Source organism: Scyliorhinus canicula, chromosome 7 (genome assembly GCF_902713615.1).
Source record: "Scyliorhinus canicula chromosome 7, sScyCan1.1, whole genome shotgun sequence".
Classification (NCBI taxonomy): Eukaryota; Metazoa; Chordata; class Chondrichthyes; order Carcharhiniformes; family Scyliorhinidae; genus Scyliorhinus; species Scyliorhinus canicula.
Window position 1 is genome coordinate 134,802,362 of NC_052152.1, and position 20,916 is coordinate 134,823,277.

The window sequence follows — 20,916 nt, forward strand, 5'->3', positions numbered from 1 at the left end:
ACTAGGGGCTTTTCACAGTAACTTCATTTGAAGCCTACTTGTGACAATAAGCAATTTTTATTTCATTTCATTTCAGAGGCAGCCAGCCTCGCCAGAAGCTCGTGATCCTGAGGGGTGGGTGTCACTGGTGAGGCGTTTACTCTGAGAGGAGCAGTGTACCAGGGAGGGTTCCAAAGGCCACGCTGCAGGTTGGGATGAGCTTTGTAAATCCCCCTGCTTCCTCTGCAGTGGGGCTGAACTTCTGAGGAGTGGCAACACCGGATGCGCTGATGCTTGAGCATCGCCGCACCCATATCCTTGATACTACTGGGGTTCTGAGGGTTTCCAGAGAGGCGGCCTGGGTAGGCTCCCACATCACCACCGGCTCTCTGAACATTTATAGGACACAGTGTGAACAGCCAGAAGCTTGTAAGGAGCACCAGAGGGGTGCTTTTAAATCACATACTTCAGCAATGGCAGTCTGAGGCAGGACATGCTGATCCAAAGAGGGACCCTCCAAGTGCACAGACTTGGCACTGTTACTCCACCCGGCCAGGCCCCAGCAAGTCCAACAGGTTTTAAGAGATTTCTTACCTTCTTGCTCCCCCTCAACAACCATGGCGTCCAGGCCCTGCTTGTAAATACTTGCACCTATTTGTGCCCGTGTGACTTCTGCATACTTTTGGGGGTGGGAATACTTTTGTCCAACCCGCTAATGAGATTTAAATCCATGCAAATTATGGTTTTGGATGGGCCCACAGGCATGGGGTGTGAACTTCAGTAATGCCGCCAGCGTGGGACCCACATGGTATCAGAGCTGGCACCGGGCGCAAATAGATATTTTCGCATTATTGCCCATCACTTGTGTGGCCCAAATGTTACTTGTCAGCCGAAGTCTGAATATCGTCCAGGTCTTGCTGCATTTGAACATGCACTGCTTCAGTATCTGAGGAGTTGCAAATGATTCTGGAGATGGTGCAATCATTAGCAAACATCCCCACTTCTGACCTTATGATGCAGGGAGGTCATTTGATGAAGCAGTTGAAGATACAGCCTAAAGGATACCACCTGGAGGAATTTCAACATTATTGTCCTGGACTGAGTAAATTGGCCATTAACCCATCACAACTTCCTTTGTGCCAGGTATGACTCCAACCAGTAGAGTGTTTTCCCCCCAATTCTCATTGACTTCATAAGGTTGAGGTTCATAAGGAGGAGGTGTTAGCAATTCTAGAAAGTGTGAAAATAGATAAGTCCCCTGGTCCGGATGGGATTTATCCTAGGATTCTCTGGGAAGCTAGGGAGGAGATTGCAGAGCTTTTGGCTTTGATCTTTATGTTGTCATTGTCTACAGGAATAGTGCCAGAAGACTGGAGGATAGCAAATGTTGTCCCCTTGTTCAAGAAGGGGAGTAGAGACAACCCCAGTAAGTATAGACTAGTGAGCCTTACTTCTGTTGTAGGCAAAGTCTTGGAACGGATTATAAGAGATAGGATTTATAATCATTTAGAAAAGAATAATTTTTGATTAGTGATAGTCAACACGGTTTTGTTAAATGTAGGTCATGCCTCACAAACCTTATTGAGTTCTTTGAGACAGTGACCAAACAGTTGGACGAGGGTAAAGCAGTTGATGTGGTGTAGATGGATTTCAGTAAAGCGTTTGATAAGGTTCCCCATGTTAGGCCATTGCAGAAAATACGGTGGCATGGGATTGAGGGTGATTTAGCGGTTTGGATCAGAAATTGGCTAGCTGTAAGAAGATAGAGGGTGGTGGTTGATGGGAAATGTTCAACCTGGAGTTCAGTTACTAGTGGTGTACCACAAGGATCTGTTTTGGGACCACTGCAGTTTGTTATTTTTATACATGACCTGGAGGAGGGCGTAGAAGGATGGGTGAGTAAATATGCGGATGACACTAAAGTTGGTGGAGTTGTGGGCAGTGCGGAAGGATGTTGCAGGTTACAGAGGGACATAGATAAGCTGCAGAGCTGGGCTGAGAAGTGGCAAATGGAGGTTAATGCAGAAAAATGTGAGGTGATTCATTTTGGAAGGAGTAACAGGAATACAGAGTACTGGGCTAATGGTAAGATTCTTGGTAGTGTGGATGAGCAGAGAGATCTCGGTGTCCATGTACATAGATCCCTGAAAGTTGCCAACCAGGTTGATAGGGTTGTTAAGAAGGCGTACGGTGTGTTAGCTTTTATTGGTAGAGGGATTGAGTTTCGGAGTCATGAGGTCATGTTGCAGCTGTACAAAACTCTGGTGCGGCCGCATTTGGAGGATTGCGTGCAGTTCTGGTCGCCACATTATAGGAAAGGTGTGGAAGCATTAGAAAGGGTGCAGAGGAGATTTACCAGGATGTTGCCTGGTATGGAGGGAAGATCTTGTGAGGAAAGGCTGAGGGACTTGAGGCTGTTTTCGTTGAGAGAAGAAGGTTAAGAGGTGACTTAATCGAGGCATACAAGATAATCAGAGGATTAGATAGGGTGGACATCCTCGGATGGCGATGGCTGGCATGAGGGGACATAGCTTTAAATTGAGGAGAGATAGATATCGGACAGATGTCAGAGGTAGGTTCCTTACTCAGAGAGTAGTAAGGGCGTGGAATGCCCTGCCTGCAACATTAGTGGATTCGCCAACATTAAGGGCATTTAAATGGTCATTGGATAAACATATGGATGATAATGGAATAGTGTAGATGGGCTTTAGATTGGTTTCACAGGTCAGAGCAACATCGAGGGCCGAAGGGCCTGTACTGCACTGTAATCTTCTATTGTTCAGTTTTTCTCAGGCTTCTTAATGCCACACTTTGTCAAATGTTGTCTTTGATGTCAATGGCAGTCCCACTCCATGTGCATTGTGTTGGCTGCTGTGGTCCATTCACGAGAACAGCAACAACTTACACTCATATAGCATCTTTAATGTAATAAAATGACCCAAGGTGCTTCACAGAACCATTGTGAAACAAAGAATGACACCGCTCACATAACGCGATATTGGGTCAAATGACCAGAAGCCATGTAGAGGGTAGAATTTGGGATGCCAGCCTGGCATGGTCAAATCCAAAGGGAACAGAGGCGTCAATAAGGATTTCAGCAGCTGAGATAACGGTGGAATCGGGAGATGTTACAGTGATTCCTCTTCAAAAATTAATCAGTTCAAAAGTGCTATGGGATGTCCTGGGTCAGATATATAGATCTTTATTCATTATAAAGCTATAAATGCAGTAAACGTGGTCAATTAGGTCATAATGATGGATGCTAGAGAGGAGAGGAGCTACTAATTTCCAATCTTCACAATTAATCTGTGCCACACTTCTGCAATCACAATTTATGTTCACCTAGCAGGCCGAACCCTGCTAACGCTGTGTCCTTTACACCTGGAGATGCGTTCAACTTTCCTTTCCTATAAGGACAAATCTTGTTGATTCCCTTCTTTTACGTTGTCATTATCGTTTTTGATGCAGGGGTATGTAATGTACCTTTTAAATATATTTTATTCCAAACAATACCGAAAATTCCACAAACTTCTCAATCACACTCCGATGTATTACCAACGGTTTGTCATTTTTGGTTTTGTAAACTAACTATAACCCCAAAGAAAACCCCCAGTTCCCACTCCCCCCATCACCCTTAATTGCTGATGACAGACAGATCTTTAAAGACAGCGATGAACAGCCTCCATCTTCTTCCTCCCACCCCCTAAGGGCATACTTAATTTTCTATAGTCACAGGAACTCTGCCGCGTCCCCCAACCACACCGAAGCCCTGGGTGATACTGCCGACCTCCAACCAAGAAGGATTTGTCACCGGGCAAACGGAGACAAAGGTCAAGACTTCAGCCCCCTTCCCCGCTCAAAACTCTGGTAAATCCGACGCTCCCAAAATCTCCACCAGTGGGCATGGCTCCAGCCTCACCCCCACAATTACCGACATGGTCTCAAAGATCGAGGCCCAGAACTCAACCAATTTTGGGCAGGACCATAACATATCCAAGTGATTTGCTGGCCCCCTTAAACACCTCTTGTACTTATCCTCTTCATCAGGGATGAACCAACTCATGTGTGCTCTAGTCATGTGAGCCCTATGGACACCTTTAAATTGTTTCAGGCTCAGCCTGGCACAAGAGGAAATAGAGTTCACTTGATTTAGTATCTCACTCCAGGCCCATCCCTCTAGTACCAAGCCCAGTTCTTCCTCCCATTTCCCCTTTATCGCAGCTAACGGAGTCTTCCCCATCTCCAACAACGACCCATATATCTGAAATCCTCCATTCCCCCAGCTCATCGCACAATAACAACCTACCCATCAATGGTAACTGGGGGAACAAAGGACGTTCTTTGTGAGCGGAGTCCCGCACCAACTCCTCCAGTCCCGTGAAGCGACCCTCCACAAACAGATCCCTAATCCTCTTCCCCCCCCCCCCCCCCCCCCCCCCCCCCCCCCCCCCCCCTCTTCCAAATCCTATAAGTTGCTTTGATCCCCAACAGTGCAAATCTATGGTTTCTGAGATTGGTGACAATACCGACGTACCCCGCAATCTGAAATGTGGCCTAAACTGATTCCACATTTTATGGGATGCTACCGGACACGTCGTATACCTAGGGGGGGAAACCGGGAGAGGGGCAGTGACTAATACCTTTTAAACATAACCCACCACAGGAAGCCTCTTCCATTTTCCCCCCACCCCGACCCCTCTGAAGAAAGATTCTTCGAATCCTGAGTGTCTTAAATGGCCCACGCAGAGGCTGGGATTAGCTTGTACACCCAAACAAAAATAAGCAAGGTCAGGAGAGACTGGAACACGAATAGGAGCCTCTGCAGAATGCTCATTTTGATTGTCTGTACTCGTCCTGTCAAGGAAAGCGGGAGAGCACCCCACCTCTTCAAGTCCCCTTTCACCCTCTCCTCCAGATTGGCTAGGTTCAATTTGTGCATCAAGGTCCAATCTGAATTTCGGCCTGGCCAGCTCGAGTGGCAGGGTACCCAAGTCTGCTCTCCTTCCCAGGGAGTTTACCGGAAATATTTTGCCCGTGGTCACATTGCATTTGTACCCTGAGAAGAATCGAACTTCCTTAACATCCCCATTATCTTCCCCTTAACATGATGGGTCTGAAACATACAGCAACAGGTTGTCTGCACAGGGACACCAGTGCTCCCCGCCCCCTCGCAGTGTCTCTCCATTCATTCGACGACCTCGGTGTGATGGCTAGTGGTTTAATAGCGAGCACAAACAACAGACATCCCTGTCTTATACCCCTGTACAGCCGGAAATATCCTGAGCTCACCACATTAGTCCTGGGGGCATTATATAACAATCTCACCCAGGACCTCAAGATGATACCTCCATTCCACCCAATCAAAAGCCTTCTCTGGGTCCATAGAGATAATAACTTTAGGCACCTTTCTCCTAGGTGGGGCCATGACCACGTTCAAAGGTCACCTGATATTAATCGACAACTGTCGCCCCTTAACAATGGCAGCCTGGTCCTCGGAGACTACCTCTGCAACACAACACTCCAGGCGCCTTGCCAAGACCTTTGCAAGCACCTTCACATCCGTGTTCAGCAAAGAAATTGGCCTATCAGACATGCACTGCACCGGATCCTTATCCTTCTTTGGGATCAGGGAGATGGACGCCTGCGTCAACGTATTGGCTGGCATTTCGCTCTGCAACAAAGAGTCATTAAACATCCCCAATAAGTGTGGTGTCATTACCCCTGCAAACTGCTTTACAAATTCCGCCAGAAAACCATCTGACCCCAGCGCCTTCCTCGATTTGCATAGAATTAATTCACTCCATTATCTCCTCCAACCCTAAAGGTGCCTCCAACCGCTATCCCCGTCCCCATTTCACCACCAGGAAGTCCAGCCCGACTTAAAATTGTTCTATCTGAGCTAAGATCTATACAGCCTCAGATAAAATGCCTCAAATGCAGCAGTAATTTTGTTCAGAGCCGTCACCCTTCATCCCTAATGTAGGTTATCTATCGTGCCGCTGCCTGTCTTCTCAGCTGGTGAGTGATAGCTGGTGAGAAGCTGACCTTCTCTCCATGCTCATGAGTTCTGTTACAAGTCAAGGACAGAAGCAACACGTATGAAGCAGCTTTCGATAAGTGAAGCGATGAGGAGCTCAGAGAGGGTCCCAGCACAGGGAGGCACCGGAGAGAACGGGCGCCTTGTAACCCATGACCACAGCAAGTCCATGCAAACCTTACCCCGCATGAGCCATACGAGTGGAATGAGCCTGGGTGCCACAGGGATTTCATAACGTCGCCAAGCAACACAAAACAATCCAGGAATGGCTCCGTGAACTGAACATACACGTTCTGGGGACTTTTTAAAATAACAATCTTCAATTAAGGAAATCTTTTGTTGGAAAATATTGTAAAGCTGCAATAATTGGGAGGAGGACTCTGAGAGTAAAGATCTATATCAAACTATTCCGCGTGGGAGCAGAATTGTGTCTGTTTATCTTCGGTGGACCATTTCTTTCTAGTCGGTGTTTAGTATTTCTGACAGGAATCATGATCTTGCATTAATTGCTCTGTCTGACGGAGCTAGCCACGGGGAAGCTCATTCCTACTGATCACTAATCCAGTCCCGGTACTATGTCCAGCTCTCGCACAATCCATAAATATTCGAACTGCATTCGCTCCAGTTGTAGAATATTCAGTCCAGAAAAAAAAAGAGCAAGGAGCTAATGAGTAAATACAAAACGAAGCGGAATAAATTGCTGGGGGGGGGGGGGGGGGGGAATGACAATAGGAAAGTGAAGGGAAGAATGAAGTTAATTGATGAAGTGGAAGATAGTGCTGAGAGGGATGTGAGGGATATTGTGCTGGTTTGAAGTTTTGCTTTTATTAAAGCTCAGATAATTACAAAATGTCAAGAAAATGAAGGTCCTGACGTTGAAATATTAAACACAGAAAAAAAAAGTGTAGGTTAGATGGCCTTTAGTTTTTGACTTCCCATGTCGGTGCAACATCGTGGGCCAAAGGGCCTGTACTGCGCTGTATCGTTCTATGTCCATAGAATGCTCCCCCGTGAGTGATGTGTTGACTCGCGTGTTCCCTATCGATACCAAATCGAGTTCTACTTGCAACCTCTTTCTCTCTGCTAATAACTCTTTTGTCGGGGCCGTGGAGTACTGCCGATCTACCTGCAGAATAGAGTCAACCAATCTCTGCCTTTCCACCATCCCGACCGTGTCCCTGTGGGCCTTGTATGAAATTACCTCCCCTCTGATCACCGCCTTCAGCTCCTCCCAAAACATGGAGGGTGATACCTCCACATTCTGGTTAAACTTCACATAGTTCTCTATGGCTTAGGATACCTTCTCACAAAACTTCCTGTCCACCAGGAGCACCATATTTAACCTCTAAGGGGGCCGCTGAGCTTAATCTGTCTCGAGCCTCACATCCACATAATCAGTATATGATCTGATATCACTATCACAGTGTACTGCACGCCCTCAAATGCTCAGGAGTACCGATTTCCTCACCACAAGAAAGTCTATCCGGGAGTATACACATGGGAGAAGAAGGAAATCTCCCTCTCTCCCGGATGCCTAAACCTCCATGGGTCCAGCTCCCCATCTGTTCCATAAATACCACCAATTGTTTTGCCATCTCTGAAGTCACTAAATACTTTTACATCCTTAGGACCCCCTGTAGGGCAGAATAGTGGTGCAGTGGTTTGATCCCGGTCCCAGGTCACTGACTGCCTGGAGTTTGCATATTCTCCCTGTGTCTGTGTGAGTCTCACCCCCTAACCCAAAAAATGTGAAGGGTAGGTGAATTGGCCACGCTAAATTGCCCCTCAATTGGGGGGGAAAAAAAATAATTGGTACTCTAAACCTTTTTTTTTTAAAAAAGAAATCACTCCCCATGATCAGTTGATGAGAGTCGAGGTCCGGGATGGCCGCCTACATGTTTGTAATAAGATCTGTGTCATCCCAGTTTGGAGCATAAATGTTGACTAAAACTACCGGCGCCCCTGCCAAGACTTCCCTCACCATCACATACCATTCCCCCCGGATCCAGCACCATACTGGCCACCCTCTTGTTAAACAGGATTGCTGCCACTCTTGACTTCGAATCAAAGTTTGAGGGGAATGCCTGCCCTTCCCATCACTTCCTTAGCCTCGTCTAATCCTTCACCCTTTCAATGTGCCTCCAATATGAAGATAACATCCGCTTTCAAGCTCTTCAAATGAGCAAACACCTGGGATCTTTTGACCTTGCCATTTAGGTTCGATTCCCAGCTTGGGTCACTGTCTGTGCGGAGTCTGCACATTCTCTCCGTGTCTGCGTGGGTTTCCTCCGGGTGCTCCGGTTTCCTCCCACAATTCCTGAAAGACATGCTGTTAAGTAATTTGGACATTCTCAATTCTCCCTCAGTGTACCCGAACAGGCGCCGGAATGTGGAAACTCAGGGCTTTTCACGGTAACTTCATTGCAGTGTTAATATCAGCCTACTTGTGACAATAAAGATTATTATTATTGAACCCCCCTCGTTCCATGCAATCATCCTAACTACCCGGCCCCCCCATGCAAAAATCAGGATCCGCGATCCTTACTTTGTGAGGAGATCCAGCCAGATCCAAGCTCATCTCGGTGGCCCAGCCTGACCACCCCCCCCTTCTTTCCTGGCTACCTGCTGCAGCCCTCTCCCTCACACTGCTCCCGTTTACTAGCGTGGTGACCCCCACTTGGAAATCACTGAGAAAACCCCACCCAAACTACCCTTCACTCCCCCAACTGAACTAGTGCAAACCAGGAAGAACAAACCCAAACACCCCCCTTGACGAAGCCTCCTACCCCAAACTCCCAACAAGAGAAAAATACAGAACTCAAAATAATCCCAACATCAATCATGGTGAAGAACCAACACATGAACATGTAAAGCCTCCAAACCTTCAAATAACAAAGACATCAAAACTGTACATCATCAGCAGCATTAAGCCTCCCTCTAACCATTCTTTCTCACAAAGCCGTTCGCCTCCTCCGGCGTATTAAAAAAAAGTCTTTGTTCTTGAACATGACCCTTCGATTTGCCGGGTACAGCACCCCAAACCGAACTTTGCCCTTAAAGAGCGCCACCTTGGCCTTATTGAAGCCGACTCAATGTTTGGCCAGGTCAATCCCATGTCCTGGTTATGCGTATGGAGTGATCCTATTGTCCTGCGTGGACTTCACCCACCTCCGAATCTGCACCTCCTCCAAGTACTTATGCAACCGAATGATTACCGCCCGTGGCAGATCCCCAGCTCTCAGTTTCTGAAGTAATGACCAGTGCCCCCGATCCATATCTGCGGGCTTCTCAAAAACCTCCTCCCCAACCAGCTTCTTGAACATCTTCACCACATAATCGGTGGCGTTCGTACCCTTTGACTGCCGCCCAGCAGTCCAGCCATCCTTCGATTGTGAAGCTTGGATCGATTCTCCTGTCATCCACCCTGGCCTTCATAACTTTGTGCGCCTCCTCCAGCATTGTAATCTCTGCCTCCAGAGACATGATCCGGTTGCCGTGATCTGAGATTGCCCTCCCTACCTCCAGAATCGTCGCGCCCTGTAACTCCACCCCATCCAGCGCTCCGCTAAGAGGAGCTAAAGCTACCTTAATCACCCTGGACCAGTCCTCCCGCATCTCCTGCCGGTGCTTCATGAATTCACCAGCAATGAACTCCATTAGCTGCTCCATTGGCATTGAGGAGAGCAACGACGACACAGTGAGGTCCGCCATATTTTCCATTGCTGTGCTACGAGGATCCTCCAAATCATGAGCGGGGGCTTTGTTCGATTCAAGCCTCTTGTATTAAAACTGCCGACATCCCACATCGGAGGAGAACCCAACAAGCTTCAACTGCTCTGTTTTATTCCCCACCAGAACACCCGTTTGCCGGGTAGAAAGGACCAAAAAACAAGTCTCCAAGCAGGAGCCACCTTGTGTGTGACCATTCAACTCGTCGCTGCCACCGGAAATCCCACATATAACTTTTAAATCGAGCAGAGGAAGTGAGGAATTCAAAAGTTGCAAAATAGTACACGCATTGTGCTATGAAAATTTAGATTTTGAACAGAATTGGGACATTTTGGTGTTCAAGGCATCCCGCAGTCAGTGGCTGAGGGTCTCAGCGGAATGTGCTACTCTCTGGGGATGTTACCCAGTATCAGGTGACCTTGATGAGGTTCTGCAGGACATGTCCCGCTCTCAGATAGGCATGGCCGAGGCACTGCGGAGCATGGCCCAATCACTGAGGAGCATCATTGAGGATGTCAACATGATGGTGCAGACTGGCAGAGCAAGATGATGCAGGCCACGTCTCACAGTCAGCACCCAGAACAGGGTGGCATGGCTTTGCATGTGCCACCGGCAAGTATGCCGGGGCCCTCTGGCCCCAGAGGATGCCCACGAGGGCATCAAAAACAACGGACGAGATAAGCAGATGGCTGCCTCCACCTCTGATGTGAATCCTGGGGACACACCCAGAGCTAGTGGTAGAGCTAAGAAGGCAAAGCACATCGAGAATCAATTGAGGGCACCAGGGGAGGGGGGTAGGTGGGGGGCGTGTGTGGCACCATTGGGAAAGTGGGGAATTGCAAAGCACAATAAACACCCATGACCGCAACCAGTAATTTTTTAAAATCTTTTTATAATCTTTATTGTCACAAGTAGGCTTACATTAACACTGCAATGAAGTGCCTGTGAAAAGCCCCTAGTCGCCACATTCCGGTGCCAATTCAGATACACTGAGGGAGAATTCAGAATGTCCAAATTGCCTAACAGCATGTCATTCGGGACTTGTGGGAGGAAACGGAGCACCCGGAGGAAACCCACGCAGATATGGGGAGAACATGCAGACTCCACAAAGACAGTGACCCAAGCTGGGAATTGAACCTGGGACCCTGGCGCTGTGAAGCAACAGTACTAACCACTGTGCTACTGAACCAGCCATATGTATGACGCCTCTGTTACTTTCTTTCGCAATGTGGCCCAACCTCCGAACCCTTGGTCCATCTCTCCAGGCATCTCCCCCTCCCTGTAGCACTCACCCACCCTCCGGCCATGCACATGTCCACGGAGCTGCGTCCCATCCCTTGGGTGTTCGGATGTTGGCTGCTGTGTGTGTGATGTTGCCTCCCGCAGTGTTCAGGCACACTGTCCAGGTGTGATTGGGATGCTATGTAATGACTCCTACATACTACATGGCCCGCCCACTCTCAGGAATCCACTTGGGTTGTCTATTTAAAAAATATATTTTATTAAGGCATTTATATATAAAACAACAAATAAGAGCAGAAGCAAAATTGTACAGCATAATAAATAACTAGCACCCACTCCCCACTACCGTCCTGCCTTTCCCATTTTAGCTGCCTTGTCCCCTGCCCTTTCCCCACTGCTGACACCTCAATCCTCCTTAAAGAAGTCAATAAACGGCTTTCACCTCCAAGCGAACCCATCAAACGACCTCCTCAAGACAAACTTGATCCTTGCCAACCTCAGGAATTTCGACAGGTCGCTGATCCAAACTCCTGCATTCGGCAGCTCCGAGTCCCTCCACCCAAGCAAAATCCGTCTCGAGGCTAGCAGGGAGGCAAAAGCCAAGACATCGGTCTGTCCCGCCCCCTGGACTCACAGGTCTTCCGACACCCCAAATATCACTACCCCTGGGCTCGGGGCCACCATCACCCCCATACCTCGGACATTACGTCCACAAACCCCTGCCAGCACCCCTTCAATTTTGAACACACCCAAAACATGTGGACATGGTTTGCAGGACTCCCCGCGCACCACCCACACCTATCCTATACTCCCTCCAAGAACCTACTCAACCTAGTCACTGCCATATGTGCCCTGTGGACCACCTTAAACTGGATAAGACTGAGCCTTGCAGGGTGGCAGGGCAGCATAGTGGTTAGCACTGTTGCCTCATCGCGCCACGGACCCGGGTTTGATCCCGGTCCCTGGTCACTGTGCAGGCATTCTCCCCGTGTCTGCGTGGGTCTCACATCCACAACCCAGAGATGTGCAGGGTAGGTGATTGGCCACGCTAAATTGCCCCTTAATTGGAAATATTTTTTAAAAGACAGCCTTCCACACAATGAGGACGCATTCACCCTCCTCAGGGCCTCCTCCTGGCCTCCACCTCCCAATTACGCTTAATGTCCCCTCCACCGGGGCCCCTTCCCAATCCACCAGCTCCTTATAGACCTCAGATACCTTCACCTCCCCTCCCTCGACAATACCTTATCCTGCAGCCCCAAGGGCAGCAACCTGGGATTCATTTATATTTGGCAACACCAACCCTCCCCCTCTTTGCCCCCGCTTCAAGAAAACTGCTTTGACATGTGGGGTCTACCCCGCCCACACAAACCCTGAGATCAACACATTGACCCTTTTTAAAGATGACTTCGGAATGAAGATCCGGAGGTTCTGAAATATAAGCAGAAACCTTGATAGCACCATCATCTTCATTGTCTGCACCCATCCCGCCAACGACAATGGCAACCCATCCCACCTCTTAAAATCCCCCTTCATCTGCTCCACCAACCAAGCCAAATTTAACTTACGCAGCCGCACCACCTGGATGCCCAAGTACTTGAAACTCTCCGCCCACCACCTTGAACGGCCGCTCCCCAACCTCCTCTCCTGCCCCCTGGTCTCTATCGGGAACACCTCACTCTTTCCCATGTTCAGCTTGTACCTGGAGAACCGACCAAAATCCCCATAATACTGCCAAGGTCTCCCAATGGGTCCAAAATATGTAACACCAGGTCATCTATATACAGCAAAACCCTGTGTTCACTCCCTCACACATCCTTTTCCAATCTCTTGAGGCTCTAAGCCCCATAGCTAATGGTTCTAAAGCCACGGCAAAAAACAACCAGAAGAGTGGGCACCCCTGCTTTGTCCTACGGTGCAACCCAAAATATCCCAAAGTCACCCGTTTCATCCACACACTTGCAACCGGTGCCCTATACAGCAACCAGACCCAGTCCACAAACCCAAATCATCCGAACACCTCCCACAGATATTCCCACTCCACTCGGTCGGAAGCTGTCTCTGAATCCATTGCCACTTCCTGCCCCTCTGGAGGTATCATAATCCCGTTAAGCAATCTCCTCACATTTGCCGTCAACTGCCTCCCCTTCACAAACCCCGTTTGGTCCTCATCTTATCACCCCTGGATCGCAGTCCTCGATTTGCGAAGCCAACAATTTCACCAACAACTTAACAACCACATTTCGCCACAATATCGGACGGTAGGATCCACACTGCTCCGGATCCTTATCTTTCTTCAGTATCAGGGAGATGGACACCTGCAATACTGTAGGGGGGAGCTCTCCTTATCTCCATTGCCTCATTATATGCCCTCACCAGCAGCTTCCCCAGATCCACCCCCCCAAAAATGTTTTAGAAAACTCCACCGGAAATGCATCTGGACCTGGGGCTTCCCTGCCTGCATTGCCCCCATGCTCTCCATCACCTCCCTCAACCCAATGGGGGCCCCGAATCCCTGAACCAGCTCCTTGTCAGCACACCCCTCCCCCAAACCAAACAACAACCCCATCCCCCTCCTTTGCACCAACCACCTGAGCACCCCCCACAATGCTCCTGTTAACTAGCCCGCCAAGCTAGCATGGCAGCCCCCACCCAAAGTCTCCTAACTTCCTACCCCCGCCCCATCTGCACACCCTCAGGAAACGGAACAGAAAAGGTGCACTCGACCGTAATACTCCCCAAGCACCCCGTCACTAAGCCCAACGAAACATCTCGACAGAGAAAAAACTCCAAAAGAACAAAAGGAAACATCTCCTCACAGTTCCTCCAAGGTTCAATGTCCTCCTTCTCCTGCCAGTCCATAGTCACTCAGAAATTCCATCGCCTCCTCTGGCATACCAACATAGTATTCTTGATTCTGGAAAGTCCCCCAGAGGCGGGCCGGGTACAGCACTCTAAACATCATCCCCTGCTTGAAGAAGGCAGCCTTGACTCAGTTAAACCTGCCACTCCTCTTCACCAGCTCTGCATCCAGGTCCTGTTCCACCCGCAGCTTGTTCCCCTCCCAGGTGCACTTCCCCGTCTGCCTCGGCCACCGAAGAATCTTCTCTTTGTCCAAGGAACAGTCCCACCACCATCACCCTTGGTGGCTCATCCGCCTGCGGCCTCCTTATCAGTGCCCGCTCAGTCGACCCCCAGGGAACCAGTCAAAGGCCCCTCCCCAATCGGCTTTTCCAGCAACTAGGCCGCATACGTATCAGCCTCCGCTCCTTCAAAGCCTTCAGGCATCCCCACGATGTGCAGGTTTTGGCTCCTGGATCGGTTATCCAGATCCTCCACCTTCTCCTTCAGCCTCTTTTGGGTCTCCCGCATTACCTCCATCTCAGCCGCCAACAAGGCAAACTGTTCCTCTTACTCCTCCACCATCTCCTCCACTTTCTGGATTCCCTGGCCCTGGAAATCCAGCCTCTGCTCCATGTGGTCAATCCCTACTTTGAGCGGCTCTACCACCATGGCTAAGTCCTCTCGGGCTTCCCTTCTCTGCTGGCTGAACTTCTCATTTAAGAAGTCCATCAGCTGCTCCATTGACCACTGGGCGGGCAGAACAGGCCCTTTGCCCTCCGCCATCTTGTCTTGTGGCACACGAAGATTCACCTGCTCCACCAGCTCCCTTCTTCTCGACTCGCGCCTAGCCGTGGATCCATCCACCAGCCACACCAGAGGAGGTCACCTTTTCTCCTGGCACTGCTACACCATTTTCCATCCAAACTTCCATCCACGAGCGGGGAAAGGACCAAAAGAATCCACCTTGAGTGGGCGTTACCAAATCTCTGACCGCTCACTCCATGGTCGCCAAGCACTGGGGTGGCAAGCCTCGCATCCCGAGCTCTTGGCTAATGAGCAAAGATGACTACTCAACTGCTTGGCTCCCTACAGCAGCCCTTCCACTGGTTCACGTTTTTCTTTTTTGTTTATAAACTCAAGAGTACCCAATTATTCTTTCCAATTAAGGGGCAATTTAGCATAGCCAATCCACCGAACCTGCACAACACTAGGTTGTGGGGGTGAAACCGACGCAGACACTCAAGAGAATGTGCAAGCTCCACACAGACAGTGACCCGGGACTGGGATCAAACCCGGGCCCTCGGCGCCGTAGGCAGCAGTGCTAGCCACTGTGCCGTCCCGGTACACATTTTTCAAAAGAAGTATTAATCGGTGCTAGGGTGACCACTTGCTGGGGAGGCCGCTGAATGACGGGAGGCAGTTGGATATGGGGTGGCTCCCGTTAATTGTATGGAAATAGAGCTTAAGTGATGATAATTGGTTTCTCGCCAAGCTACGGCAAGATCCCGATTTCACTTACGGCCGGTTGCATCGCAAGCTGTTTGACGCCTGGCGCGATTCTCGTTTTCGGCCTCGCCTGCTATTCACCAGCTTCATTTTGCTCGAGCGAGAGCGCAATGTGCCCAGAGAATCGTGCCCATTGATTCAGGTCAATGACCTTTCATTAGAACATTTGAAAACCTGATTTGAGCAGCCATATATTGGGTCCCATGGTGGTGCTGTTATTGTCATCTATCCATTTTTATCTTTGCCCTGCTGGAGGTCCCTGATGGATCAGAGGTCAGAATTCGGCCCCCTCGCTGCTGTTACTTGTGTTTGATTGCTGGCCAAGGAATTTAATCATTGGCTCAGTTGGTAGTACTCTCGTCTCTGACTTGGAAGGTTGTGGGTTCAGCCCTCACTCAGTCCAGGTTCACCATTCATTTTCAGAGAGTGCTGCACTGTCAGTGCTTGGAGGTGAAACATTAAATCAAGATCCTATCTGCTCTATATTTACATGTAAATGATCCCATGGCACTATTTCAAAGGGAAACAGGGGATTTTCCTGTGTTGTCTTGGCTAGTTACATTTAACCTACACCTGAAACAGATGAACTGATGATTATCACATTGCTTTTTTTTTCACAAATTAGCAACTCTGTTACATTGCAACAGATACTCCTTTGGCTGGGAGTGGCTCTGAGTTTATCTGTGTCAGGTAAACTCCACACTTTCACAGGTTTATGAATGTGCTGCCTGGATAAAGTAGCTGGATATCTGTCTGCTATGGAAGTCATAAAGGTGCTTTGGCAGTGTTTGATGTCTCTGGTTGAGATGGAGAGAAAGTTAGCAACACAAGGTGAACCCACAGCAGGACATTCTCAGATGGACAGTAATTCTGGACCTGCCACTGTCTCCACAGATCAAACCAGGAAATCCAGACGTATGCCATCGCGCTGATCAATGCTCTCTTCCTGAAAGCACCGGAGGACCGTAGGCAGGTTAGTCTTCTGTCTCTCTGCATCTCTGTCCGTCTGGATGTCTCTTCAGACCCCTTTGGCAGCTTGTTCAACCCTGTACTGTCATCAGCTTAAACCATTCTCCATTAGAGTTGCTTTGTTGAATGTCAGTAAACCGTATTCTTACTAACAGGGTCCACTGTGCTGCTTACTGCCAACTATAACCACCCTCCATTCATGGCTGCTCTCTGCTTCTTTGTCAACTTTCCTCTCACCAACAGGAGCAACTTGCATTGATCTCACCCCCCCCCCCCCCCCCAAACATGTGGTAAAATATTCCAAGACTCTTTACAAGAGTTTATTAAGGCAAATTAACATTGAACAAGACAATGAGCCATTAGGAAAGGTGACTAAATCTTGCTGAAAAATGTTTTTTTAAATATTTTTATTCAAGGCATTTAACAAATATACACAGAATATCAGAAGAACAACACATCAACCCAATAAACAACCAGAACCCTCCAACCCCCTGACAACAACAACCCCCTTACCCACCCACCCCCAAGAAAACCTTCCTCTGGCTAAGCCCTCAATCCCCCTTGAAGAAATCGATGAATGGTTTCCACCTCCAAGTGAACCCCTTTACTGACTCCCCACAAAGCAAACCTAACCTTCTCCAACCTCAGGAATTCTGCCAGGTCACTCATGTCATGATATGCAAACATGCAGATAATGATATACAGACAGGCAGCTAATGAACACAGAGAACAGGACATGACCAATGAGGAGGCAGGACACTCGGGGGTGGTATCTCACTATAAAAGGCATGAGGCACTCGCACTCCGCCTCTTTCCACTGATGAACATCTACAGAGTGAGTCAGGATGTATGTACAGTGTCACACCTCCAGCACATGGCTAAGAGCTAGTCTGGTTCAGTCAGACAGAGCAACCACACTTAGGTTAGCAGAGAGTCGAACTCATAGAGAACTGTGCTACTGGTTCAGTAAATCAGATTAAACTAACTTCAAGGTCTAACTTCAACTATCTTTTGGTCAAAGCTGCATCCAGTTGCAGCCTGTGTTATCCCTACTTTCGGCGGCTCTGAGTCCCGCCAACACAACAAAATCCCGTCTCCGGGCTATTAGGGAGGAAAAGGCCAATACATCAGCCTGCTTAAAGATGTTTGAAGGAGCATTCGAAAAGGAGGAAAGAGCAAGTCTGAGTGAAGAGGTTTAAGGAGTAAATTTTTGAGCTTATTACCCAGGCACTTTCCTCTATCAAAAGTCAAGGGGGAGGAAGTGGGGAATCCTCATGAGAGCAGAATTAGAGTGATTCCAAGATCTTGGTGGGTTGGAGGAGGTTCGAAACTCCAATCTGCCGGGTTACGGTCCCCACCTGCATACAGCACCCCCCCCTCCCCCAACCACCACCATCCTCACCTTGGAGGCAAGATGAACATTAATGAATTGTTCCACCCAGAGAAATTGTAACTGAGCCCAATTCTATCCTTCACTGGACGTTCACGTCCATCCCTTCTCACCAACAAAGCTCATTGGATAGTGAACGGAATCCCTTCCCCTTACTCGATCAAAGGTGCTGAGGCCAACTGTAGCCCATGTAGCACCCTCCTTGCTGAGATCAGCGAAGCATGGTCCTGGTTTGGATTCATATTATAATGAGTCCTCTATATGACCAGCAACATCATTCTTGATTCCACCACCCAAGGGCAAAGCCAGCTAGATGCACCTCCTGTTATACACCAACATGATGTGGATATGTATCCCCGTTCCCTCATTGCTAGGTCTCAATCCTGGAACTCCGTACATAACAGTTTTGCAACTGTACCTTCTGAAAGAGCCTTACACCTTCCCCCAACGCTTTTCAAATTTTAAGTTTTAAACTAATTATTCACTTCTGCTTTAGAATACACATTGGACTCTGCTTCCACCACTAGTCCTGATTGGATGTTTTTGGAAGGATTTAAGCGCCCTCTGGATATAATAAAAGTCCTGCAATCTTCCCTTCTCTTTCTTTTGATTATCTTAAAATTTAATCTCTACAGTTCCTGTTTTATTCCGCAGCAATTTAGTTTATCCAATCCTTTATCCAGATTCCCGCTTGACCTTCTCTACTCCAATCGAAACAGCCCCTTTTTTTATCCCTTGCAGATAAAGTCTCATCCTTGGTATCATCTTGGTGATTTTTTTCCTCTACCCACTCCATGGCTTTAATATTCTTTTTTAAAAATAAATTTAGAGTACCCAATTATTTGTTCCAATTAAGGGACAATTTAGCGTGGTCAGTCCACCTGGCCTGCACATCTTTGGGTTATGGGGGCGAAACCCACGCAAGCACGAGGAGAATGTGCAAACTTCACACGGACAGTGACCCGGGGCCGGGATTGAACCTGGGACCTCGGTGCCGTGAGGCAGCAGTGCTAACCACTGCGCCGCCATGCTGCCCTTCATGGCTTTAATATTTTCCCTAAATGTTAGTCACGGAAAATATGAAGATGTGGGAGAATGTAGAATTGTACTTCACCTTACTGTCCCTCACTGATTCCGAGTGACAATTCTCCCAGCGAGCTGTGTCCCATGAGGCTCTGTTGCGTTTATGACATTAAGCACCCACCCCGGCTAGGGAGTTAGATTTTCATCCCCTGAAACTATAATGGATGCATGCACATGATCCTTCCACCACCTCTCCCACACAACCCTTCGCCTCTATTATGCTCTCTCCTGTCTCATACTAACCGCTTATCTCTTCTTGTTGCTACTCTAACTCATGCTCTATGGATACGGCCGGTTGGTGTGACGCTATTGCTTTGGTCTCTGCTGTAACCGACAGTCTGTCCTTGCCTCCTCCTCAGAAGGGGAGGAATCTGGTTGCGATCTGCCTTTGACAGTAAGTAATGATTAACACATGTCATTTCAAAGCCTTCAGTGCCAGAGCGGGCCGTAATGGAACACTGGTTATCTTTCTTCCTTGAGCTTCATCTGCACGTTGAAAATGTCTTTGTGATAGTGTGGCTGGTTGCTGCTGTATGTGGTCGTCTACTCCCAACTCCTTTGTTACGCTGCACCTGGTCTTGGAGCCAGTTTGTTAGTCCTCATTATGCCAATAACACTGATTTCTACAGGTATTATCACCTTTTGCTTTGGGATTAAGATAGGGTTCTGACTCTGGCATTATAGATAGTTTTTTAAACTTTCAACTTTCACCACCACACAGCTTTCTCATTTAATCCTATTTCCAAAGCAGTCCGCATTTCCTTTACCTTTCAGAATTTTCATCCCTTGATCCTGAGTGTGTCAGCCAAGATTGCTACTGCCCAATGTTCTTCTGAAAATGTTAACAAAACATTGCTGGTCTTATTGGGTAATAGGCACAAAAGAATAGGTGGAAATGACAACAACCGGTACGTATAGAGCCTTTTAATGCAATGCAGTAAAATATTCCATGGAAGGAATTCGTAGAATCCCTACAGTGCAGACGGAGGCCATTCGGTCCGCTGATTCTACACTGACCATCTGATAGAGCACCCTACCCAGGCCTCCGCCCTATTCCCTGCAACCCCACCTAACCCACACATCCCTGGACACTAAGGGGCAATTTAACTGGAACATCTTTGAACTGGAAAAAACAGTTTAAAAATGTCAAAACCCAGTAATAATCAATGGTACGGGCACCAGTCACATTGGGGTTCCATTTTAAGATGTTACAAGACCAGTTCGGACAAGTTTTTTTTACTGGAACCCTTCATTCCCAAGTTCTCCAGGTTCTACCTTTTAGAAACCAGTCACATAACAGAGATACTTAGACAGGTAGTTAAAATGGTAAGTTTTCAGGAGCATCTTAATTAAAGAATGAGAGACGGAAAGGTTTCAGAAGGGAATTCCAGAACTTCGGACTTGAGTAGCTGAAGACACGGCTGCCAATGGTGGAGCGATTTAAAATCCAGGGGTGGACTAAATGCCAGAATTGGAAGAGGTTACAGAGCTGGGGAGAGGAGAGGCCATGCAGGGATTTTAAACTTGAGAGTGAGAATTTTCAGTGCTGGTCCATCAGCATCGGGGTGATGAGTGAATGTGACTTGGTGCGAGCTAGTATGTAGGAAGCATAACTTTGGAGGCGTGAAACGAAATGGATGCTTCAGAACTGCTTGCAGACTAACTGGGAAGCCATGCTCTGCTCAGGACATGTGGCAGTGACCATTGATCAGTTATATTCTCTCAAAAGTGTCATGGGGAACAAAATGACAGAAATGAAAAGATGGCGTTGTTTTCCATTTCCAGGTTTTTGAGGGTGATTTCTCGAAGCTTTTCAAAATTGACAAGTGTTTTAATGGAACAGCTGTAAAGAAGCTGTTTACACTTGAGTCATCTGGGAGATGAGCATTTTCGTACGCAGTGAGTTACTGTGATCTGGAAAGGGTCTGCAAGCCTGAAAGGGTGATGATGCAAACAGATTTGGTAGTAATTTTCAAATTAGAATTACATCAACAGTTGAAAGGGAAACATTTCCCTGGCATGGGGAAAGGGCAGGGGAGAGGAATTATTTGGATTTTTTTAAGGGTGTGATCTATTGGCCGCATTGCAATGGCACGAATACGAGCGGGCCGGTTAGATAGGGCTGGTTTAGCACACT

At 48.2% G+C, this 20,916-nt stretch overlaps 1 protein-coding gene across 5 annotated transcripts in view; it reads left to right on the plus strand.

Moving 5' to 3' along the window:
• LOC119969395 (engulfment and cell motility protein 2) overlaps nt 1-20,916 on the plus strand; it is a 242,824-nt gene that overhangs the window by 133,543 nt on the left and 88,365 nt on the right. For 3 of the 5 annotated variants that reach the window (XM_038802980.1, XM_038802982.1, XM_038802981.1), the window contains 2 exons: nt 16,232-16,310; nt 19,117-19,173. In XM_038802980.1, the coding sequence (XP_038658908.1) occupies nt 16,232-16,310; nt 19,117-19,173 (136 nt within the window). The remainder of the gene's footprint in view (nt 1-16,231; nt 16,311-19,116; nt 19,174-20,916) is intronic. The other 2 variants (XM_038802983.1, XM_038802984.1) reach the window with 1 other exon arrangement.